We start from the raw sequence: 26,650 nt of genomic DNA on the forward strand, positions 1-26,650 counted from the left end.
AGTCTTTTGAATGCTTCTCCTAATCTTGTGCTTTCTCACCACTCAGAAAATCAATGCAGAGAGAGAGGACGTGATGTCAGAGAAGTGACTTGATGTGATGTATGCTGACAGCAATGATAAGATAAATGTCAGTGAAACAAAATGTTTCGGGGAAAAAAAAATAAAAAAATAAGTAAGGTTTAATTTTCGGTGGCTATACTGCTTCGACTTCACAGCATAGTGGGGCAGTAGCAACGTTCCAAAGAGTCCAAAGATTTCAAAGTCAATCAGATATTGTGCAGCATCAACAATTGAACTAATGATACAAATAGTTAGAAACCTTTTTTGTGAAAAAACAGAGAAAAAACAGAGAGAGAGAGAGAGAGAGAGAGAGAGAGAGAGAGAGAGAGAGAGAGAGAGAGAGAGAGAAACAAGTTCAGTAAACAGACTGTAAAAACAAGGAGAGGAGGAACCACCGTCCTAACCCTAAACCTAACCCAACCCTAACCCTAACCCTAACCCTAACCCTAACCTTAACCCTAACCTTAACCTTAACCCTAACCCGTTTTCAACCCGGGGGGGGGGGGGGCTCAGAAGCCAGGCATGTAGCAGTAGGCCTCCAGGGATGACAGGAGGATGTAGACCAGCCAGAGGGAGAGGAACATGAAGAAGGTGAGCAGCTTGGGTGTCCGTGGGCCTCCCAGCTCTCCTCCAGACACACTGGGGCGCCTGCGGTACAGCAGCACCAGCACACACACCATGGCCATGACTGTGAAGAGGGTGACGGAGAAGGCCAGGGAGCCCGGGTCCACCTTGAACACTTTGCCTTTGCTGTGCCAGTAGACCGACGCGATGGTCCACGCCACCCCGATGCCCAGGAACACATTGACCGCGTTGCTGCCGGTCACGTTGCCTATGGAGGCGTCGGCGTACTGGTCCTGGATGGCAGCCACTTTGCTGGCAAATGTATCTGAAACAAGAAAGAGACCAATATGGGTTCAAGGCATTGAGAAATAAAAGAGGAGAATGGGTGAATTTGTCCAAAAAGTCAGCTACTGAGGGATATCGTGGATTGAATCCACAACCACCACCAGCCAGACTTCATTACAAAAATGATTATTTCCACTGCATGCAATGTAATAATTAAACAACCTGTCACTCAAGGCGCATACATTCTGTCAGACGATTGATAATAAGCCAAGGGATAATTCAATTACAAAGCAGGTCCCTCAAGACAAGAGGAAGAGAGGAAGACCAGAAACCACCGAGGGACAGAACAGGAGATAAAGGAACGAGGGCTGTTATGGTAACAACTAGACCGGAGAGCACAAGACCGGCCAGGATATAAGGGTTTCATCAATGGCCCATTAGATTTTCTTTTGGCATTTTTATGCTTTATTGATAGTGTAGAGACAGAGTTGAAATGGGGCAGAGAGGGGAGTGACACTCAGAGAACGAACGCGGGCTGGAATCGAACCCGGGTCCGCTGCTCGGCCGAGGCCCATGGGGGGGACGCCCTACCAACTGAGCTAAGGGCGCCCCAATGGCCCATGTTTCTTAGGGGAACCTAAAGGCCTAAGAAAGTAATGGCTTAGTTGCTGAAACGTTTCTCTGTGGGCATGTTATGCCTTTATTAGGTCATCCAGCAGAGAGAAATGGGAAAATAAGATGCAAACCAAAGAGGTTGCGGTTAATGGTTGGTGCCTTAACCCATAAAACACCACTATAGCTTTATATTTGGTCCATACATTATTCATTAATGCTTATAGATCAGTTGACAACCGTAGATAAGAACACGTTTTTGGTTTTCAGGTTATGAAAAATTCCTCTGACTCACGACATACAACATTTATCTTTAAACAATGTCTACGATTAGGCTACAAGTAGAACATAGCCTAAATATTAAATAAAGCTAGTCCTTTTCTAAAGCACAGATATGCATTAGTAGATGAAAGCATATAAATACAATAGAAAGACGCTAGGCTCATACGCTCACTACCTGTGGATACTCTAACCACCTGTTGTGCCCAGCCAGACTGGTTTGTTCATTGGAGCCTGTTGGAAATGGCAGGCTAATGTACATCTGCTGACAGCCACACAGATGGTTGTGTTGATTAGTTTAGTTTATTACATGGCACTTAGAGAATCCTATGTAAATCACGGCATTCTAGAGGTCTGTTATTTCCAGCGAGACAGACCGCTGTCAAGGGTATAATGACCGTTGCCAAGGACCTGCGTCATAGTTTTGATGGATAGACGTCCACAAACAGGGCTACTACTCGTTCTGAAAACAATGGAATACTTTTTCAACATGACTTTGCATGTATCAGGAGAGCAGGGAACACAGGAGTCATGGTTAATGTCCGACAGGACTCCAATCAAAACGACGTGAGTACGTTTGGCCGCATATTGACAGTTAGCCTGTACAGTAACTTCAGGCTGCAGCCTGCAATGTAAATGTTCGGCAGTAATTTTCTCCGTGAATTGTGTTAGGCTATTGATTTAGGGGGATAATGCTTTATTAGCTAGAGATGGAGCTCTTGTTAAACATATTGGCTGATTACATTTACTGTTTGTACAGTGTTCAAATCTTTAATTGTCTTAGCAAAACGGTAGCTCTGTAGCTAACAGCTGAGGCGGAGCCTTCAGTCAGCTGAAGCAGACAGTCTAGCGGGGCGAGCAGACTATTCTCTCGTTACAAGGTCGTATCCTATGTCGTTCCTATTTACTGCCGTACTGAACTACATTTTAATTACATAATAACCTAGTGGGTTCGGAAAGACTATTCCAGTTATTAGACAAGGTCTCAGGGTTGCTAGGGAAACCAGTTGGAGCTGCGCGTCGGGCTTCTGCTTCAGCTTGTCGGTCTTTATTTCTAGCAAGTGACCCGTTCGCTATACATTATCCCTCACTTATTTGAGTGTAAATATTTCTAAACAACTTTTCTCACATAAATATATTAATTAAAATTAATATTTTAACCAAATTTGCCCCTTTGAAATCCCAACACACCTGATGATTTTCCCCTTACTCATTTATGAAGGGCAATTTCCAACATAAACAGTCAGTCAACTTGAAGGAGAGTGTGTGGTGCTTACGGAACTGAAACCTGCCAAACCCAATTTTCACATTATCATGTGTTCCTCTTTATTGAGGACATATTGACATGGGAATAAAATTAGTCATCACAGAGAGAATTACTGTTTGAAACTGTGTTTTTTCTCAGTTTACAGCTTGTTAATGTTTAAAGCTATAGTATGTAACTTGACTTCTGTTGCCCAAATGAGGAATTCTGAGTTATTACTACAACATAGTCGGCGCATCTAGATGAGGTAAGCCTTTTGTGACACCTCATGGATTTTATACATTCTACAGTAGACCATGTGTTTTCAGTATAATAAATAACTGAAACATTTCTTGGGCACTTCTTGGGATTCTTCTGAACTTCTGCACCAGTGTCAGCGGGTGACACTAGTTATAAACTATGCCATAAAAATACAGAGAGAGTTTTGTCCAGCTTAATTCACTTTGTGTCAACTCGTTTGGCAATGGCTTGAATGTAACCTCACATTAATTTATATTCTCAGAATGGCTCTGACAGCACAACCGGAGTCTCCACCAAGCAGCTGCTTCCACTGCTGGGGTAATGCCCCAGAGCACAACCCAGGGACAAGTCTGCCCAGTATTAGACACCGCTACGGTACCCACCTGGGACAGAGGTGCCTAGGGCCACAAACACCACAGCCGTGACCGAGTCTTTGAGTCCGACTGTGCAGCCGAAATGAGAGGCCAAGTCCCCGGTCACAGCCGTCAGAGCGCCGATAAGGGAGATGGACACGATGAAGCAAGCCCAGCCGTTCCAGTACTCAGTGGGTGGGACGAAGGCGAACAGGACTTTCCAGAAAACCGTCAGGAAGTGCATGATGTAATCGAAGCAGGATGGCAAGCGCTCCTCCCCGCTCTCTTCTTCATCGTCGTCACCTGCCGGACGGAAAAGAGATGCATGAAGGCCTGGAAATTATACCTACAGACCTCCTGCCTCTATGTTGACAGATTACCTGGAGTCCCTATTGTGCAGTATACAAACATGAATCAGAGCTTTGTTTGGGAGCACTAGATGACTTCTTTAAATGATGTGCAATTTCTTGGTCGGTGAAACAGTGAATAATTCCAGCTTCATGCTTTAGTCAAATTTATTTAAACGTCTCTGACAGCCGAGATTACCCTAAAACACACCAGGATGAAGCAATATGACGGATGTGTGGGAGCTAACCCTCGAATATAAATCTGACTCGGCGACTGAGACATACATTTAAGCTGGGAGCGTTCTTTTTGATATATATTCACACTCTCTGTGTAAAAGTCGGAGTGGCCGTAACCGGAGACAAACATAAAATAGCAAATTAACAAAATGGCACGACCCTGCTGTCCAAGTCCGCTCTTAGAACTAATGCTGTGTGCCCTACCGCAGATCTAAAAGGTTCACAAATTCACAAATTGAATGGCTTTTGAAAAGGGCAAAATAATAAGGGGTTCTTCATACCACGTACTTCTACACAAATTCTTATGAGCCATTAATTTCCCCTGCAGAGCTTGCCACTTTAGTTTTTAGCATGAGCCACATGAGACCTTCACCACATCATGTATTTTTAATCAGATGTATGGATTAAAGGGAAGCAGAAAATGCGCACATAATTGCCAACATATATTAAAAGCTCTTTAATTAATAATCAGGAGGATCTAAAACAAACAAACGAAAAACCTAAAAAAACACCACAATGGTGAGGCTGGTAAGTAGCAGGCCAGATCAGCAGGTGACAAAGGGATGAAATGATGAGACATTTGAGGACGCCGCAGCTCACCAGCGCTGACAGTGACTGCGCTAACAAACTGCTCTCTCCAGCTGCTGCTCCCCACCACCAGAGCCAGGTTGGTCTTCTTGATCAGCTTGTCCACTGTGCTCTGCAGGCCGCCACAAAGACAAAGGAAGAAGAAGAAGAAGAAGAAGAAGAAGACACTGGTGTGGTGAATTGATTTTTACACGAGAAGATCAGTTAAGGTTTCAAGAAGATCACTAAATCACTAGATCAATAAAGCAGTTCTCGTGGGAGCTTTTTAAAGTCTGGGAAACTAACCCCGATGATGTCATACCTATGTCATGGGAGACTTCCCAGAAAGCCAGCAAAACAGCGGCTAACGGGAGGGTGGATGTCTAACGATATAGACATTTACCAGGGTGGGTCTAATGAAGAGTCTTCTATTATTGGTTGCATTATGGGAAACCTAGGATACAACGTTTTTTATAGTCATAAGTCAGGATATCTGTGCCTCTGCTGCACTGATTTGAAGCATTTATTTTGTACTCTGTCTCTCACAAGACCCCCTCAAACCACCATCTTTATGGCTGTGCAATGAGTAATTGATGAAGTGCCCCTTTAATGGCTGCATAACGGGGAAATTATAAAATTTTCTCAACTTTTTGATTATTCATGCTGGACAAGACGAGGAATGAACGGCCCTACCGGCAGAGCCGTTAGTTACATGCACATCATTAATAATTGATCAGCTACTTCTAGTAAGATTAAATATTAATCTCTAATGGTCATACCCAAAATATTGTGACAGGAATGAAATTGATCTTAAAATTCAGCATATTTGTGTAGTCACTTTCCCCACAGCTTTCACTGAGTTGCAGAATGGAACACATTAACAAATTAACCAAATGAGGTTAACCTGGACTTTTAGTTTACACAGTTTCTGTGTCCATAAAAGATATGGAAGGATTTGAAGGTTGTGACAGCCTCTGTGGAGTCCAAATAACTGCTGTGACAGGTACATCTTAAAAATGTAATATTTGAATTCATCATCACTGTGATAGGTGCAACCATCAGTGTGACAGATGGGTGTGGCTCTGAGGTAAAAAGCTGCTGCTTAGTTACCTTGAACTCATAGGATTCCTCAATGACCACCTCCAGCTTGGTGTGCTCGCCCAGACAGGGGCAGCCCATCTTTGACACGTCCTCCGGTCCCACTGCTGTCTTGTTATCATTGGTGTCTCCTGTGGCAAGACAGACAGGTGTGTAAACATGTCAGACAGTTTTTCCTGCATGGGCTTTAAGATACTGCATTTACGGATAATGAAAGCATGTCCTGCATGTGTGCTGTTTACATGAGAATTACTCTAAGCATATTTAAGGTCACAAGTTACTTAAAGCGGCAACGAGTAACTTTTAAATATCTTTTAAACAGCCTCATGTTTCCTCTCATAATCATAAATTACCTTTAACAGCAAACGAGACCATCAGTGCAAAGAAAGACGTTTTTATATAGTTTTTATTACTGCATTTGATCTGGTCGTACACCCAGTCCGATTTTCGGTTCACGCGTGCATGCTCTATGGTCACATATCCGTATTGGTCACAGATTTCAGTGAGGCGCAGGAATGCGATTTGAGAAGCCTATCCCTCCAGGTGAGGGAAGGGGAGCGGGAGCCTTGTTTGAGACAGTTGTTTGTCGTCATAATGACCGATAACGGGGCTGAACCATAAAAGAAAAAAAAAGAAAATGCAATGAAGAAAAGCTAAAAGGGAGAGTGATAGTCGGGCGGGAGGGCGTTGCCAAGCAACGTATACACAATTTCACGCAGCGAAACTAGACTGCAGTGTTTACTCCTAAATGAATGAGCGGTAGCCTACTAAAACAAAGTTGACTTTGCCTCACCAGCATAATCAGATGACCATTATTCATCGGAAATAGTCATTATTTACAACATAAACACATTACCTCATCGTGATCCATACTAACTAACTGCCATCGCTCGTTCATTCGCTTTGTGTGAGGACACGGGGACTCGTTCAGCTCCGTGAGAGGTGACAATGCATCAACTCATTGCTATCAGGTGTGTTTAGCACTTACTGGCATTAGTTGATGCTGTGTCACCCATAGACTCACGGAGCCGAAAAGAGTCCGGTGCCCTCACACTTTCAACACACGGACACGCACCATATTGCTTCCTGATTATTTGAATCTTGCACGTCTGCACGAGCTACAAAACAGCTTCACGACAGCTGGCGTCGTAATAATACTACCGCTTTTGTTCAAAGGTGTCGCCAACGTGCCGACTTACTCGTAGTAGCTTTAAGGGTTTGTGTTCAAGCATTTGCTAAGAACAGGACACAGGTTTTATTCATAAATACTGCCTGCTTAATTTTAGGCAGTTTTAGAAAAATGGCAAACCATATTTTCATATTTTATTCTAGTTCTTGTAAACATGATTTGTATCAATCCAAGTAGTGCTGTTAGACCTAATGGAGTTTGTTTACTGTGACAATGTTTACTTTAATATTTATAGATTGTGGGATCTCGTGGCGAGTACAGACATGCTCATTAGAAAATCAAAAATCTAAATTATTTTCTGAGAAAAACATAGCAAAACAGAATTTAGCAAAGAAGCCGTTCATGTCAATACTAATATAAATGATGCTGAAATAACAATTCACTTAAAATATGTTGTTAAATATTTACATATATTTAAACATTTTATTAATGCGTGTGCTGTGTAAGGTATGTGGACGTGCACAGATTAGATATAACTCCTTTGTCCCTACCAGCTCCAACAGTCATCTCACTACTTTCACATACTTTAGCCCAATCTTCTTTAAACTGCAACCTCAAGCATAAAAGCTAGCCATGAAATACACCAAAGAGACTAAAGATATCAAAACTTAGACCTCAGAGATTCCCGATAGTTAAGAAGCACTTATTAAAATGCTTAGCCCAAGAATTACAATTAAAACAATGACAGGAGAATGAATGTTATGTAAAATGTATTTTTAAGCCATAACATAATGAGCAAAACCCCCTGTGCTGCTGTCACATGCAGCTGTGCTCACCATGTCTCTGTCCCACGTCCAGCAGGATGGGCTCCTCCAACACGATGGTGAAAGTTTTGTTCTTCTCATATTCCTCGTCGTCGATGACCTTCACGTTCAGTATCTTCCTGAAAACAGAAGGGACAAAGCACAAGGAAAAGGACGGAGCCAAACAGAGATGAATGAATTAGTTGATTAATTAAGGAAATAACAGCAGCTGTCAATATGGTTTAGCCTGCAATGTGCATTTGTTACCTAAATCCAGCCAAAAATAGCTCCAAGGTAACCAGTATGAGCAGTTTTCTAATGCAAAGCCCAGGCTTTCGTACACATTGGAATACTTAGTGTGGCCAAGAGGTGCAGTACACTGCCTACACAATGAATCATGACACAGAGATGTTAGATAAGAAAATGGAAGAGAGAGATAATAGAGCCACCTTCCATCAATCTATTGCGTCACACCTGTCACTTTTTGATCCGGAAGTCCCGCCTCCGGAAGTCCCGCCTCTTATAAACTTCTGATCAATCTATTGCATCACACCTGTCAGATTTGTGACGTCATCATAGCCCCGCCCCCCGGAAGTCCCTCCCCTTCTATACTTTTCATCACCTGTCACTTTTTGTGACGTGATGATAGTCCCGCCCCCCGGAAGTCCCTCCCCTTCTATACTTTTCATCAGCTGTCACTTTTTGTGACGTCATCATAGTCCCGCCCCACCATAGCCCCTCCCCTTCTATACTTTTCATCAGCTGTCACTTTTTGTGACGTCATCATAGTCCCGCCCCACCATAGCCCCTCCCCTTCTATACTTTTCATCAGCTGTCAGATTTTTGTGACGTGATGGTAGTCCCGCCCCACCATAGCCCCTCCCCTTCTATACTTTTCATCAGCTGTCACTTTTGTGACGTGTGATCATAGTCCCGCCTCTTATAAACTTGTCATAAAATTGTCAATATATAGAACCAATGAGATTCGTTTATTTTACCGCAAAGTCCCACGATTGGTTTAATACGGATAAAGCTGGATGGATGTTGGCCTTTAAAGTTTGCTATTTTAATAATTAGGTCAATAAGACATTAAAATACATAGTGTGCTGAATTCTTGCAGGCACACTAAATTAAATACCTTCAACACCACAATTATTGATTTATTTTAAATACATCAAATTGTAATTGAAAAAGAAACCTGTCCTTGATCCTATATTGATATAAGTTCCATTAAACAACTTACAATTTTTTATTTAATCAAGACTATACTGTAGGTGAATGGAGTCCTCCTTCTTGAAGTTAATGGAGGGGCTTCGATTGTCAGCATTACATAACAGTATTGTTTATTGTTTTATTTGTCTTCAGCTCATTTTTGCAGCTCTTTATGCTCATTAATAGTATTTAGCCTTAGATATAGAAATCAGACTTTTAACTTGAGTTTTTTCACTTAAAAATATGTAGCAAAAACAAAGCAAAGATGTAATGTTTATTTCTTTACGTTGCCTGACAGTCTTGAAGTAAGAATCGAAAAGTTCTATGTTTTCCAACCTGTTGTAAGACTGTTGAAAGAATGGTGAAACGGTTGCTTTCCGGTCTTATGCTCTCACTCATATAAATGTGTTGCTCAACTTCCCCTTGGGGCCAGCTGTTCGAGCATGCTCTAAGCGCCATGTTCCTCGCCTGAGATTTTCAAATCCAGCAGTGAAGGAATCAAATAATCTTTTGCGATATCCCTCCTTTGAATTGAGCAATGGTTGATTTTTGCAAGTCAGTAGCTTTGCCAAACACCGTTCCTGCATGTGTATACATCATAGATAGTAAATAATATACATCTATGTGGTAACTGCAGGCCATATCTAAGATCAGTAGCTCCTCCAAAATACAGCCCAGTTCTTCCTTTGTGTGTGACTAAAAATTAGGCTACATATTGTGTCTTGTGCTTAAGATTGTGATTATAGACAGTTTATAATTTTACACTATGCACATATTTAGCTGATTTGAGCTTTACTGGGTGAGGGTCAGAGTCCAAATACATAGAGTGGTGAAGCTGCAGTCAGTCACAGAGTGGGGGTTGATGTATTTGAATCACCTCTACAGATACAATGAGCAAAAGTCCACAGCTCGAGATGAACTGTTCAAAATGAGCTGTTCGTTCTCTTCTGCCCAGTGGCAATGCTGTTTTGTTCTGGTCTTTACAGTTTTCGTTGTACCTCAGTGCAACCTATGAGTGCAACATAGCAACAGATGACATCACAAACAATGTTTAGGTAACCCATGGACATATAAAGAAAGAGGTAACCCCATACTCCCTATGTTAAACAATTTAAATATGACAATGCCAAAGTGCCTGTAACAAAAGACAATGATTCAGGTTGGTGGAGGTGCACTGCACAGCTTTCACTGTGATCTACTAGGCCACTTTTAAAATGGGACCATGGCTCAAAAATTAATAAAAAGCCTTTGTCACATAAGTACTAATTTCTCCTACAGGAATACTGCACATTGCACCGATGCACATATTACCACAATGGCATAACAGAAGATAGAAAAAAAACTGTCAATCTAATCGTGGCTATAGAGCAAAAAGTCAATGGATCACCAAAGTCAGTATACCTCATCCTCTGGGCTACCTAAATGTTCATACCAATTTAATGGTGATCCATTAAACATTTGTAAAATATGTCAGTGTGGACCAAAGTAGTGGAGCAACTCAAACACTACTTTGGAAACACATTACTATTGACTAACTTAATAATTAACTTCATGGATGTCGCTGAAGGTGGTAAAGTGTTTATGGTGAACGTGGCCTAAAAAATAGATAAATAAAAAAACGCTTTTGAATGGTTCAGGTGATCCAGCGGTGTGTTTCAGACATGTCTACGCGTACATCTTTCGGTATGGCTGAAAATGATGGCTGAGAATACGATCAAGCTGACGGATAACTTTACCAGGAGCCAGACGTCCAAGGACATTGTGTTGGTCAAGAAAATTCTAAATTTTGGAGATAACCCCGCCCCTCCTAAACCTGTTTAACCCGGTTGCGAGATACCCCCGCCCCTTTGCTGATCATCTTTAAAAAGAAAAAAACCTCCAAGCCATCACAAATGACCGTGAGCGCCTCCAAACGACCCTCTACGAGGAAGATCGAGGTCCCTCAATACAGACGACCAAGGGAGTTCACTGAAGAGTGTATTCCTCTCATACATTATGTTTTCAATCTTAAAACGGCGAGAGAAGACGCCAACTACCGCAAGCGTCTGCGAGCGAATATCCAATTCGTACTGAACCATCAAAGGGAATCGGATCTGAAAAACAGTGATTGAGTGATTCAACTCATGGCGCAACTGGAAGATGGATCCCCACCCCCTCCTAAACCTGTTTAACCCCACCCGTTTGCGGAGCATCTTTAAAAAGAAAAAAAACAAAAACATACAACCCATATTCCTATCATACTTTATCTTTTCAGTCGAAAATGTATAACCAAAGACTGGCACAAACGACTGCGAGCGAATATCCAATTCGTACTGAGTCATCAGAAGGAATCGGAGCTGAAAAACAGAGTGATTCAGACACTTCCAGTTGTTCTTCGCACGGTTCTGCGGTCTCGCCACTGCAGTTAAGGGAAGTGCATGGGAGTTTGACAACTTTATTTCTACAAACGGTGCGACATGCGATCGCTACGCTGTTGACCGACGTATTGTCAAAATACCAAAAAGATACCTGCTATGGCTGTGAAACCGATCACCCGGGTCAGAACCAGCATCAGTGTCTGTTTGAACCACCGGACTTTTTCTTTAACACACACTTTGATGTGTTGAAAGAACGCTTGTGGACTGATCGTTTTATCCCCGCCGTCCAAAGGGCCTTGGGCTTCCTACAACTTACTGTTTCCGAATGCAGAGTGCAGGGCGTCGTGGAGGCTTTTCTCGAAGATCTCAAAAGATGTAGACGCATCGAGGCAAAGCTGACAAAGGTGGTGAAGGAGAGATCGACGGTGGGGAAAAAAAAGCAGAACGACGCGTCATTGCATGCACTAGAGTATTGGGCCGAGGGTGAGATTGTATGCGACTGTCCTTTCCAACATGGCTAGCTGTTTTGGAGAGTTTTCAGCGTATGTAGAAAAACAATGTGTGATTTTTCAGCTGATTGATATTTTGGAACAGACGTTAAAAAACAAAAATACAAAAATGGACAGAGTGTCTCGACGAGATTTTATTTTGGATAAAGTAAGCTCTAACACTGTTGATGTTCATTGGAATGAACTAGTCCTGCAGGTGCTACTCATGACAAACGACTGTTTAGTGGCGGCTGCCTTTAGTGAAATTATTAAACAAATGAATAAGGGACCCTTTAATGCATACCATATTTTATCAGTGTACGCCTTGTTTTTAGATGTGTTAAACTGTTGCATGCATACCAAACCTAGTATGAATACACGTAATGAGTTGATAAGACTTCACGAGGATATTAGCAGTCACGTAGACGTATCTATCTTAAAGCAAACCCTAAGTATGATCATCTAATTTGATGTATATATATATATATAGCAATAAAGTGTCTGTCTTTTTAAAATCTATAATAATCTGATTTGATATCAATAAAGTGTTTGTTTTTTAAATTGTTGTATTCATTTAACGCTGTGATGTGTATTTTTACAAGAAGCTAAGGTTAACCATCAGTATTTGTAAGCTAACATTAGCAAACCATGCTTAGCTAACACAGCAGCAACATAATACAATGAGACGGCCGCTTCTCATTAGGAATCTATTGAAAAAGGCGCTTGCGGCGCTCGGAAAGGGACAGTAGGTGGACACGGGCTCTAATAATTTTCTTATGAAGAAAAGTATAAGCAACACACTGATTCGGCATGGCAACCGAAGCTTAATAATAATAATGTGTACAATAGTTATTTTTGTTTTAGAGCAACACGTTAGATGCTTGTTTGCAATTCCCTGCAGTAGGCTCCATGGTATTGGATTGGTATCACTGACCACTTAAACTGTCCTTAGTACAGTAATGTGTCGTGACTCGTTGCCCTATATTTATTTTATTTTTATAATTTTATTTATGATCCGGGGAATGTAGCCTACATTTTGAAAGGAGTATTTACCATGGTATATGTACACCGGTAGCTCAGACCTTTATTTTGAAGGCTAGTTAAGATTTCCACTATCATACTTCCAGAATATTCTTCTTCTTTTTGCTGATATATCGACCGAATGTTTTTTATCAAATTGTTTAAGTTAATAAATTGGGGTTCATGTTAAAGTTAGACACTTTTACATACAGGAAATTGATGGGGATTATCGCGTAAGTATCGAGAGCCTTTTATTTTACTGCACTTGTCGCGCTTCCGTTAGCTTTACTTCCTCTTTGGGTCGGGACTCTTCGCAGTAAGCTACGTTTTCACTCTTCTCTCTGCACTTTTGTTGTTGTTTTCTGTTCAAACTATGAAGTCAAGGTATTTAAAAACACATGTATAGTGAGTTTATTGACATTTTTATGTAAGGGGTTAGTGATTTCACTCATGTTCACGTATATAACTCTGCTAATTAGAGAAGACATGCATCGAGGACTGTTAGCAAGGCGGCCATGCACCCAGACAAGCTAGCGTGTGCACACAGTCAAGTCTGTTTACTAGCTAAGCTAGAAAAACGACATTGACTGTTGCCGCCCAGTGGCATAATAAAGGCAACAAAAAATACTGAAAAAGGTGTGGACTATTCATGAATGTACTTTGTTTTTGTTTTTTAAAGGACAATGTTGGTCAAGGTGAGATTTGGTGGCAGTCAGAAGTACGTTAAGGTGGCAGAGACTGAAGATGGCCATGAAGACTTCAATTAGTTTCTTCAGAAAGGTTGGAATTACTTTTTTCACACAGCCCTGATTGTTAGAGTAAACTCACAAGTTGCTAGAATGTAATTTCATTTTATGTGATTTGATTCTAATATGGTTATATTGCCCCAGCCATCGGTTGTTTTTTTATTATGTTGCCCAATTGTAATCATGTCCTATGGACAAGTTAAAATGCAATTGGTAGGCCTTTACTATCTATAATGTAGAATAAGAAAAACTTCATGTCGCTACAAATAATATATATTTTTTTTTAGAGGATGGAGGTCCATTTTAGAAACCATAACAAGGTGGTTACTTGTCACAGACCCTTGTTCCATAGTTAAAAGCTATTTAATTATTATTGTGGTCTCCTATTGCACTGCACAGAATTTCCCAATGTAAATAATTATAATAAAAGTGTCAATAAAAGAAGCATACAAAGGAAAATTTTTCAAAATCTGATATTCTCTCAGTAATAGGAAAGTTAGGTCTTCCACTACAGACTGAGTTACACTTGACATTTTTTTTGTTATAAAAAATAAACAAATACTGTATCCTGTGAAACAGAATTCTATGTTCAACATTTTAAAATGAATAAATATAGCCTAAGCCTACATATACAGGTCCTTCTCATATAATTAGCATATTGTGATAAAGTTGATTATTTTCCATAATGTAATGATAATAATTGAACTTTCATATATTTTAGATTCATTGCACACCAACTGAAATATTTCAGGTCTTTTGTTGTTTTAATACTGATGATTTTGGCATACAGCTCATGAAAACCCCAAATTCCTATCTCAAAAAATTAGCATATCATGAAAAGGTACTCTAAACGAGCTCTTAACCTAATCATCTAAATCAAGTAATTAACTCTTAACACCTGCAAAAGATTCCTGAGGCTTTTAAAAACTCCCAGCCTGGTTCATTACTCAAAACCGCAATCATGGGTAAGACTGCCGACCTGACTGCTGTCCAGAAGGCCATCATTGACACCCTCAAGCAAGAGGGTAAGACACAGAAATACATTTCTGAGCGAATAGGCTGTTCCCAGAGTGCTGTATCAAGGCACCTCAGTGGGAAGTCTGTGGGAAGGAAAAAGTGTGGCAGAAAACGCTGCACAACCAGAAGAGGTGACCGGACCCTGAGGAGGATTGTGGAAAAGGGCCGATTCCAGACCTTGGGGGACCTGCGGAAGCAGTGGACTGAGTCTGGAGTAGAAACATCCAGAGCCACCGTGCACAGGCATGTGCAGGAAATGGGCTACAGGTGCCGCATTCCCCAGGTCAAGCCACTTTTGAACCAGAAACAGCGGCAGAAGCGCCTGACCTGGGCTACAGAGAAGCAGCACTGGACTGTTGCTCAGTGGTCCAAAGTACTTTTTTCGGATGAAAGCAAATTTTGCATGTCATTCGGAAATCAAGGTGCCAGAGTCTGGAGGAAGACTGGGGAGAAGGAAATGCCAAAATGCCTGAAGTCCAGTGTCAAGTACCCACAGTCAGTGATGGTCTGGGGTGCCATGTCAGCTGCTGGTGTTGGTCCACTGTGTTTTATCAAAGGCAGGGTCAATGCAGCTAGCTATCAGGAGATTTTGGAGCACTTCATGCTTCCATCTGCTGAAAAGCTTTATGGAGACCTGGCACCTGCTCACAGTGCCAAAACCACTGGTAAATGGTTTACTGACCATGGTATTACTGTGCTCGATTGGCCTGCCAACTCTCCTGACCTGAACCCCATAGAGAATCTGTGGGATATTGTGAAGAGGAAGTTGAGAGACACCAGACCCAACACTGTGGATGAGCTTAAGGCCGCTATCGAAGCATCCTGGGCCTCCATAACACCTCAGCAGTGCCACAGGCTGATTGCCTCCATGCCACGCCGCATTGAAGCAGTCATTTCTGCGAAAGGATTCCCGACCAAGTATTGAGTGCATAACTGAACGTAATTATTTGAAGGTTGACCTTTTTGTATTAAAAACACTTTTCTTTTATTGGTCGGATGAAATATGCTAATTTTTTGAGATAGGGATTTTTGGTTTTTCTTTACTTTTTTGCCAAAATCATCAATATTAAAACAATAAAAGGCTTGAACTACTTCAGTTGTGTGTAATGAATCTAAAATATATGAAAGTCTAATGTTTATCAGTACATTACAGAAAATATTGAACTTTATCACATTATGCTAATTATATGAGAAGGACCTGTATATTACAGTACCCCACAAGAGGGCGGACTCCTTCTGCACCATCAAATCCATTAGCGCATGGGAGGAGTGTAGTGAAATAGTCCACACCCCTCCCACACACTCCAACTTATCATGGGAGGGGAAATTGAATGATTATCTTGTTCTCTGTGGAATTTAAGCAGCGCCTATCGGGGCTGCTTAATGCCAAACTCAAGGAGGATTTAGAAATACTGGTTTGTGCTGAAATATAGTTTTCACTGTATTTTCTTCTGAGGCTGAGTGCGATGAAAAACACGTGAGGAAGTCGGTGTCAAACCGTGACCGACATATTTGCCTTAGTCCGCCTCACTCTCCCACACTGTCACAGTGAGTCTTTCTCTTTCTCTCCCTCTCCCTCCATCTCCCTAATGATATGTGGGTGGATATCTATTTCTGTCTACGCTCACACACTCAGAGTTCGACAACACTCAGCAACAGTTCTCGCTTGCAGAAGAGAAGAAGTTTATTTTAAACGCGAGCGATACGTCGTCGGCTGTCTAATGTCAGAGAAAAGTCACGCCAGTGGGCGCGAAGGGGATCGCAGTATGGCCTAGTATGGAGTTATCACATTGGAAACAAAGAGGGCTTATGTTTTGAACAAGGTGTTATTTCAAGTGCCGCATGGACACGAACGCTGTGTTCCCTTTTAAGCCTCATCAAAAGGCCTTAGAATAACATATGATAGTTCAGTTGCTATGGATGGTATTCAAGCAGCAGCCATTTTGATTTAACATCGCTTTATGCAGATATGTTTGTCGCACTTTAGTGTGTTAAGATGAGCAGGATATAAGTGCAATGGATCAGACAAACATCTTCATTTCGCAGACCTCTCTCTAACGAAGCTAGAATTGAAAGGCTGTCAAAAAGGGGCAGGAGTAAGATTCACATATTGCATTAGTTGGCAATATAATTCTACCAGTGTCCAATGCTCGTTTGATAATAGTGCAAAGGGTGAAGGAATGAAAACTGACTACATCTTCTAAAGTAGATTGGAAAAATAAAACAAAGGTGAGACTAGTTTTATTACTTTGTCTTGCAAGTGAGCAGCTGCATTAACAATGTGCGAAGTTGAGGTTCAAGGGAACAATCAAATTTACAAAAGTATGACTACTTTTGTATTGTGTGCTCACAGGGTCAAAGTAGAAGTTGAAGATTTTAGACTCAATAAGCAATCAATTCAGTTTGGATTTTTGATTAGTAGTTGCATTAGCAGTCGTTTAGCTTAGTTTAAGACTAAAAAAACTGTAGAAATTGCTAGTTTGGCTGAGTCCAGAGGTAAATAGGTCTGTCTACCATCACCTCTTAAGCTCCCTAATTAAGATTTAGCATCTTGTTTGTTTCATCTGTGTATCATAAATAAAAAATGTCAAGTTGACAAAAGAAGAACATTTCTTGGGCAAGGGCTTCTAAGAAACTGTTCCAACACTCTATCTCAGCAAATAATGAGGTTTCCAAAAATGTCTTTCAAGCCTTTAAAATGGATGATAAATTCATGAAGTGTCTTGGCGCGCATATGACTTTGATATGGCCACTGTAGGCCTCATTACAACTAATTTCACAGTGTGATAGGCCTTTTCTGTCCAGCTCCATTCCTGAGATTGTTTCTGAGAAGCCGTAAAGGGTAAAACTGCTACCATGCGATTGTATCTGTTGCACACAAGGACGGAAATCTGTTGCATGAGCTCTGAAGATTGATCCCTGTTCAACACAATATACCATAATCTCTGTTGCAGGTGGAGAACACACTGCTGAGTCTGCTTGACTCTTTTTTTATAAGTGCCAATACAAATGCAGAAGACGTAAGCACTGACGTCTAATACATTTTTATTTGGAGCATATATTTGTTACTCGGATTTTCTCCTTTCTCTCTCACATTTTCTGCGATTGTAAAAACGTATATATTTTGTCTGTAAATAGATCAACTGGATTAACTTGGCTTAACCTGCTAAATTTAGGCTGAGTAATAGAAAAATTAGACACGGCCCTAGGATGATACAGCTCTGCAGTTGAGAATGTCAGCTCTACAAAGAAAGAGATGTGCCATTTTGTTTTTAAGGTTTTTGATCTCCTCCATGTTGGATTTTGGTATGGATGCTCCAGTTTCCAGTGGAAAGTACATATACAGTAGGTCATATGGACTGGAGACTCCAGACTGCCCACAGGTATGAGTGTGAGTGAATTGTATTCCCTTTATGTTCAACCTGGGAGGAGAGTATCCCTGCTTCCTGCACTCTGCATGCCCGGTGAGCCTCGGGGCCTCCTGAGACCCTGACAAAAAAGAAGTCAGCAGGGAGAATGACTACATGCATAAATGCATGGCAGCATGTCAAATGGGCACTGCCACTCAGTTAAAGAAGCATGGTAAACCACTGTGTCAGCATATATCTGCTTTCCAGAGGTATCCTTGAGCTAGATACTAAATCTCTACCAGCTCCAGTGAGACTTGTAGCTTAATAAGGGCCCGAAGCAGCAGCGCCATGAAGAAATATGTTTCTCATATCCAGAGCAGATAAAATACTTACTTTATATTGTCTCCACTGTAATGTGGTGTTGGGTTATTATATACAGAATATTTATATGGCAATAAAGCTTTTTTGACACTTGTAATGATATACTGATGCTTCCTCTGATAACTTGTGCTTGCACTTACTGTGTGGCAATATAACCGCGAAGGACTGCTTTATGTGAACTAATGAGCACAGAGGGAGAACAGTGAGATGAGGAGAAATTCAACAAAACCTAAGCTATAACCTTGCTAGCGACTCAATGAGTCTGTATTTTGCCTTGATCTACGCGCTAACGTCAGCATGCTGAAATGCTCACAATGCCAATGCTAGCATGCCGATGTTCTAAGAGATCAAAGCTCCAGCGACAACTTTAGGGAAAACTCTGGGAACATTGAGCAGCCGGTTGCTGACTCAACACGCTGCAGCAGGTATTATGTCTTCAGTGATCCTCATCTTAATTTAGCGTGTGAGCATGGTGATGTTTGCTAATTAGCACCAAACCACCAAGTACAGCTGAAGCTAATGGGATTGTCATTAGCGTTGCAAGTATCTGCAGTATCATAAAGGAGCTTATAGGGGACATCAAACCATGAATTTCTGTTGCATATATTGTGCCGATTTTTCACAGGATGAATGAACATTTTGACCTGCTGTAGGCATTAGAAGAAAAGTAAAATTCTAGATCGAGATGGGGTCATCGCAAATTCCCAGGGATGAATGTTCCCGGAGTTTAATGTTCCTAATTTATTATGGCAGCAAACGGGACGTTTTATTAAAGTCAAATTTAGTTTTGTAGATAAAATAAAGTTGTAAAGTAAACAGAACTGTCTGGGTATTCATGATACATGCATGATGTGTTAACTGATTGATTAATCTCTGAACCACTCGGTTTAGTTATGTTATACAGAAGAAAGAGAATCCACTATTACATTTAAATAGTAAGGCCATTTTAGACCACCTACGAGGAAGTTAGCGTCAGAATTTTCACTCAGGACATGTGATGGCATTTTTCAAAGGTAAGCCTAGTTTTTCGCCGACAAATGATGACATTTCCATCCCAACAGCCATGCCCTTCTCTAACCTTGCTACCAAGCGTAGCTAATATCCAGAATTACAATAAAACATGATGAATTGCTGTGAGCGTTCAATATGAAAATGGATGTTTTAACAAAGGGAAGCCTATCAGTGCCGTTTAAACAGAGCAACATTTTTTTTCTAACTTGAAAGGTTTGAACTGTTTCCAATGTGATAATGTTACTCAAACCCTTAGTCCATCGTTTGGCTTTTGTCGAGGATGGTCAGGAACGTTCAGGATGTTATGGATCCTGACTTCGTTAAGCATGAGAACTAAAGAAAATCCAGGTATTGATTTCCCTTTTTCAGAAGCGATCTTTCACATCTCTTTTATCGTAGCTTATGTAACTGCCCGTTATCCACTTCAGCCTCAACTGTAGCGTGTATACTGTTGCCACACATTTTGAGGTGCAAAAAAACAGATGCAAGGGGTAAGCTGCACATAAGCACCAGAGGCTCTGTGAAGATCTCCCTCTAATCCATAAACACAGAACATAAAATGGTTCTCTATGTCAGCTCATTTATTTTGGCTCAGAGGTTTGTGTCTGTACATTGTTATCTATTTACTGTTGTGCAGACTTGAGATGGTAAACTATAATTTGAAACGGGTCCCTCTGGCTCCATCTCAGGATCTTAAAAACTTCCTCTTTTGCGCCTCTGCATTCTTAAGCATCGGATGAACAAAGACAGACAAGGCATGAAACGCTGTAACACACACACGCACACACACACACACACACACACACACACACACACACACACACACACACACACACACACACACACACACACACGCACACACACACACAAACACGTTTTTCTTCTTTGAGGGTACCACCTATTTTTGGGCCACTTGTGGGGTCCACCCTTTCCAGTGGTTCTACACCTATATAAAAAATCAGGCAAGATGAAGAGCAGTTACACACACACACACACACACACACACACACACACACACACACACACACACACACACACACACACACACACACACACACACACACACACACACACACACACACACACACACAGAGCTGCCTGAAGGGCTGCTGCCGAGTGTCAGCTCTTTTTCCCGGACACCCAGGGAAACACATTGGTTAGTAAAGTCTGCTCTGTTTGAAGGATGAACTGTGGCAGCCGGCTGAGCAGTAAGGAGCACAGATATACATTTGACACAGGAATAAATACATGCATAGATACGAATTTATAAAAGCTGAAATGCCTTAGGACAGAGTGATGGGAGTGACCAAACACTCCAAATGAAACAATCTCATACAAAATACAGTCTGACTCGAGCAGCATAAAGCATAAAGAGCTAATTGTTATCTTTCACAAAGACTTCAGTCGGGGAATTCGATGTCTCTATACACTATAGCTTTGACAAAATACCTTTCAGTGCCAAATAAAGATGAATGCTGCCCTTTTAGAACAACCGAATGTCTTGTTTTAACCTTCCGACAACAGGTATACTTCTAAGACTTAACATTCTGATGTCTAAAAATACAAGTGCGCTGCTGTGACTTGACCCAGCTGTATCTGGCAATTCTGACTCAAGATGTGAGTCAAACCTGGCTCCTGCATTTATTCTTTAACTCCTTGTTTGCTGTTAAAAGGGAGCACAGGAGCAGCTTTGGCATTTCCCGTTGCGTTTTGGCTTTTTTTCCCCCTCTCTTTCTCTGCTGGCAAAATGTCCTGCTCTGTTGGATGCTGCTCTCCACAGTCCCTTATCTACAGCTGTAAGGGAAGCATGACTCCAGATGAAGTGTGCAGATGCTTGCTACAGTCAGATAAGCAGAGTCTTAGCTCAGTAGGTTTTATCTAATGCGTAGTCTCCATTAGAATGCTGATAAAAACCGCCACCCCCGCATTTCACATTGTAAAACACCATACCGTCTTATAAAGTGCAGCGTCTGTAGGTGTCTGTGCACTGTTGAGAACTTCTGGGACTCCATTAACCCCTCTTCACTAATTTTTTTCTTAATTGCTTCGGAGGCCCAAGAAGCTCTTTTTAGATCCCCCCTTTGGAGCAACATTTTGTTTGATGTGGGTTTTGAATAGATTCGGCTCACAGATACGCACACAAACACCCCTCGAAAACACACAAAGGCAAACAAGGCACAAAGCAAGCAAACACACAGATAATTGTGCAAAACACAAATATATTCCAATCTCACCTACATTACTGCGAGGCAACAAAAAAATTACAAATAGGGGGATGTGCGTTCTCTTTTGACACCTGCCTTTCCTCCTACTCGGCTGGCCCACTCAATACACCTACACACCAAGCCCCGAAGCCCTTCTCGCACAGACCGATTCATCAGATAAAAATGTTTTTTATTCCTTTGTGTTATCCGTTTCGTTGAGCTATAAATCCTTTTGTGACGAGCTGGATGTGGTTAGGGGGTATTTTCTTATTTTTTTACGAGCTAAAAAGAAAATGACTGTTGTTGATAATTGCCAGGTCCTTTTTCTACTCATCACGTTATAAAGGATCATTCAGATTATTCAAACCATCCACACAACGTTCCAGCGAAATGTTGGAGAAAAAACATCACTATTTTTTGCTGCTTTTTCTGTACCTTTCTCACTGATCCTTTCTGTCTGCCTCAGTGCTGGTGCATCCAGGCTTCATCACATGCACCTGTTCCAGTGGCTGCTCAGCCCCCTATCCTGCTGTGCAAGTCACCTGTCTGATTTCCTTAGCGTTTGCTTCCTTTGTTTTCTGCGGTAGAGTTTTCATGGCTCTGCACTGCACAATGAACTCTCATATAACTCCACAGAAATCCCAAAGGGCTGCATTTTAATTCAATCGCAGAAAGCAGCCTCTCTGTCTTTTTCCCCCTTCTTTCTCTTTTTCCTTTTTATTACATCAGCCACAATGTTTAATTATCTGCCACCCAATTATATCTTCTTTTCCTCCCACATCATCCCCTTTCGGAAGATCTAAACTTTTCAAAGCGAACCTATCTATGACTCATAGAAATTAGTCCTTTTATCATTTACTAGAATAGAACATTTACGGTAATCCAGCAGGACTGTTTAACAAAACAAGTGTGCTGTGATCAAGGCTATGCATAGACATTTTGGGGGCAACTATCAACACTCTGAAAAAAGTAACTATCTGCGTCAGAAATATGTTGCATATTTGTAAGTTGCTCTGCATGACAGGGAAAATGCTTTAGTGTAAATTGGACTAGCTTGATTCTTAGCAAGTACAGACTACAGAGGTTAATAATGAGGAAATTACAACCAAGTCCTGCTGACTTACTTAATTGTTGTTGTTTTTTAATGGAAAACATAACAAGTCAGTGTTGTTTTGGCTGGTTTCATAACTAAAATAGTGCCTCCCTGAGTGATGCAATTTACTTTAACCAAACTGGGGTGGGGCTAGCGAGAGTGATATGGCTTTCCATGAAAAGTCAGGACAAGTTGCAAAGTTAATTTGAGAGGGCGGGGCATATGGAGTACTTCCTAAATTGATAAGGCATATTTTTCATGGATACGTATATATATTTCTGTATTTATATTTGTGAATTAAAATTTTTTTTTATTTTATTTAGGGTTTTTATGGAATTGAGGGGCACAAGGGCGGGGGCTCAAGACCCCCTCAGGTCATATCTATGCACGTGCCTGGCTGTGAAGTTTGATCAAGTGATGAGAAGCAACAACAAGACATCACATCTATAATCACTCACATAGTCTCATCGTTCTGGAACTCCAGCTTTCCGGACACCTCCTCGTAGTCCTCCCCTGCCTTGGCGGTGCCCTCCACGGTGTGGTAGGGAATGGCCACCTTCCCCCTGGCGCCGGACGTCCGGTGAACCTTCACCTGCATGTTGCCCACGCTCTCACTGACCCTCTGGGAGTCGCTCTCGAAGGTGAAGATGCCTGCGTGGTCGTCATCGTAGATGGTCACCGTGGCGGTGTGAGCGCTGCCCAGGGCGGCCTTAGGAGGAGCGTGGCCCACCGTGCTGTTGCTGGAGGTGATGGAGCTGGGCTCCAGGACGGAGACCTCAGCTCGGTGCACGATGCGGGGGTTGCTCAGGCGCACATAGAAGTGCTCATCTTCTTCAAAGATATCATCATCGATAACGCCAACCGTGAACTCTTTGGTTGTCTCTCCGGGCTTGAAGACCAAAGTGCCTTCAGCAAACTCGTAGTCGGAGCCGGCATTGGCAGTCGCATCCTCTGTGCGGTAGTCCACCTTTGTGGCATGAGCAAAGAAAGACACTTTATTAAACATTTACTGTATATCTTGAGTTAAAATAAAGCTGAATTATTTATATTTTTTGCCTAAAGCATTTAAAGTTGATTTGAAAATGTACAACATTTACAATATTTCCATCATCTTCTTCTTACCTTCACAGTGCAGCCATTTTCTCCTCCATGCCGGGTCACCGACATCTTTAGCGAGCCACAGTTCTCAAAGCATTGGTAGTGAGAGGTATCAAACTGCAGGTAGATGGTGTTGGGATCCTCTTCTTGCCCGGTGGCCTCGTGACAGCTCACCACCTTCCTGGCCTGGTCGGCGGCATGCTTCTTCAAGATGTTCCCTGCTCCGATCATCATGCGAGTGGCTTGGATGCGATAGAAGGCGCGGCTCTTCTGTTGCTGGACCAGAACTTGGTAGTTGGCCATCTCAATCAGCTGCTCCATGTCCTTATCCGGGTGCCTCTGTTTCAGGTCTTTCAGAGTGCGAGCCATATCCCGCCGGGCCTCATCGTCTTGATCTTGCTCTCCGCTCCCTCCACCTTCCTCCACTCCCTCCAGCATCCCGTCCAGAGCCTCTTTGGGGTGAGTGTGGGAGTTCATCCCCTGGCCGTCCATCTCCAGGTCCATCTTGGTGAACATGGCGTCCCCTTCCGACTCGATGATGATGCCGCGGGTCTTGTCGGCGCGGTAACGCTTGTGGATGTACTTGTAGAAGAGCAGACGCCGGTCTGCGATCCAGGCTTGGAGCACGCAGAGAGGGAAGAAGAAGAAGGTGAGGACGGCCTCCCAGACCTCCACCTCTCCGGGGGAGAACACAGACAGGATGAGATACAGCCAGATGTAGGCGAAGATGCTCCAGGCGGCCGTGATGAAAAACACCCGCAGGTGTTTTATCTTGCGCACTTCATTTTCCGGCACCACGAAGACGCAGATAGCGATTATAATGAACATGTTGAACGCTGCGCTGCCCACAATGGTGCTGGGACCCAGAGATCCCGCTTCGAAATTATGTCCTATCACTTCAATGACCGACAGCAGGATCTCCGGAGCAGATGAGCCCAGGGCCATCAGGGTCAGGTTGGAGACCGTCTCATTCCATATGCGCACGGTAGTCGTTGTTGTCTCTCCATTGGGCTTCTTGATGGTGATCTCCTTTTCCTGAGATGTGATGACCTCGATGGAAGACATGAAGCGGTCTGCGATGATGGACATGCCCAGGAACATGTATATGAGGGCCGCAAAGTAAACGATGGCTCGTGCCACCTTGTCGCCCACAGCAGGGTTTTGGGGGTTCCACATGGGCAGCACCACGCCATCAGAGCAGTTATCTTCACTGGAGCAGTTGCCTGCCGGTGCGCTCTCAGTGTCTTCATGGCTGGCAGCGCTGCCCCCCTGGGAGAAGTGAGTGACTCCTGGGAGCAGGACCAGCAGAATGGAGAGGAACATACATGGTGCGAAAGACGGAGTGAAATTCAGGATACGCTTTTGCAGAAACATGGCGGCGCTACGATGATGATGCTCGGAGATGTCTGATGCCGGAGTTCAATCCACGTCACGTGTGAAGGTCTACGCAACCCCTCTGAAAGAAAGAATAAAAATAAGTTTGTGTGGGGGTTGAGATCGTCACATTCACTTTGTAAGATGATCATTATCCAGAGCTCTATTCTTGAAACATCTGCAAGCAAAGGGCTTACGTCTCAAAAGTTGTCATGATTTTACTCTATTTGTGTGAACATTTTTCTGTTGGTCGAACTTTGGAAAGCCATACATATTGGCACATAGCTACTTATCGTTGAGTCATTTGTATTGAACTACCATGTCAAACTCCCACACATTAATGTGGCCGTGGTGTGCTAAGCTCCGGTCGAATTTATACCCACTGCACCTGTAGTATTTAGCAAAAAACTGACTCAGTCCACCATGTACTGTCCAGCTGGTTGAAATTCTTAAAATAACCTTTGATGACAATGAGTAGAACAAGAGAAGGGCAAACAATCCTAGTCTCCTCTGGAAGACGCATGTCAGCTCTTGTCTGTAATGTATTGTTTAAAGCTTAAAAAATGTAGTAAATACATTTTCATTCACTCTATGTAAGCCTTTCCAACTATGTCAGGGGACGATTGAATATACATTGACAGTGGTTGTCTTGGCAGCTTCAGGGCGATCAACAGCTTGGGCAAACAATTCAGCTAGTACAGCATCAATGCTGCTCAGAGGATTAACATGTGCATCAGTGTGAGCAGAGAGAAAGAGGGGCATAGCGCCAAGGAATGTAATCTGATGCTTTCTATTTGAAATTTTAAGACCTCCTCCAGCTCAAAAATAGGTTCCCATCTCAGAACTCAGAAGAGGTTCGACAGTGCTTCATGTACGGCACGTGATCTCATTGACATGCAAGTGAGACGAGACTGCAATCTTAACTCGGACATGCTTCAAATAAGGAGGGCCCGGTTTTCTGTCAAGGCTACATTTCAGGGTGAAGTATTCATTTTATTTTCGGTTACCTACATAATGAATGACGAACAGATCGTATTTGTGCAGCAACAGCCGCTTTATTCAACAGCTCATCAACACCTGTCTGCAGGTCAGATTAAGGGAAACATCAGCAAGATCAGCACCATGGACAGCAGCCTCTGCATTTCAGCGAACAGTGATTCCATAGCGATCTAACAAGTCCACTAGAGCCAAGAGTATAAGGTTGTGAACTTTGTGTGAAATTACGGAAAATTCAACATTCCACAGCACTATCAAGTGATATCACTCCTATAATGTAATAGGATCTAGTATTGCTTCCATCTGGCAACAAAACCCTGCACAAATTTTGAGTGGGTGACGTTTCTATGGTAAAAGCAAGCTCTCCAACTGGTGGGGATGCAGCAATAAGGCATTGACAATGCTATGGAGACAAAGGTGTCCACATATTTTAGACTGTCCTACTGGTGCCATACTCTCATCAAA

At 42.3% G+C, this 26,650-nt stretch overlaps 1 protein-coding gene across 1 annotated transcript; it reads right to left on the reverse strand.

The window, feature by feature from the left end:
• Positions 1-569: 569 nt before the first annotated feature.
• On the reverse strand, positions 570-25,189 carry slc8a4a (solute carrier family 8 member 4a; the record flags this gene model as incomplete). Its single annotated transcript, XM_080040349.1, has 7 exons — positions 570-949; positions 3,688-3,960; positions 4,842-4,941; positions 5,919-6,037; positions 7,872-7,978; positions 23,176-23,684; positions 23,840-25,189. 7 exons carry the CDS (start codon positions 25,187-25,189, stop codon positions 570-572), a joined length of 2,838 nt encoding a protein of 945 aa, XP_079896475.1.
• Between the last annotated feature and the right edge of the window lie 1,461 nt (positions 25,190-26,650).

The sequence above is a fragment of the Ammodytes marinus genome (genome assembly GCF_949987685.1).
Source record: "Ammodytes marinus genome assembly, chromosome: 14".
NCBI lineage: Eukaryota > Metazoa > Chordata > Actinopteri > Uranoscopiformes > Ammodytidae > Ammodytes > Ammodytes marinus.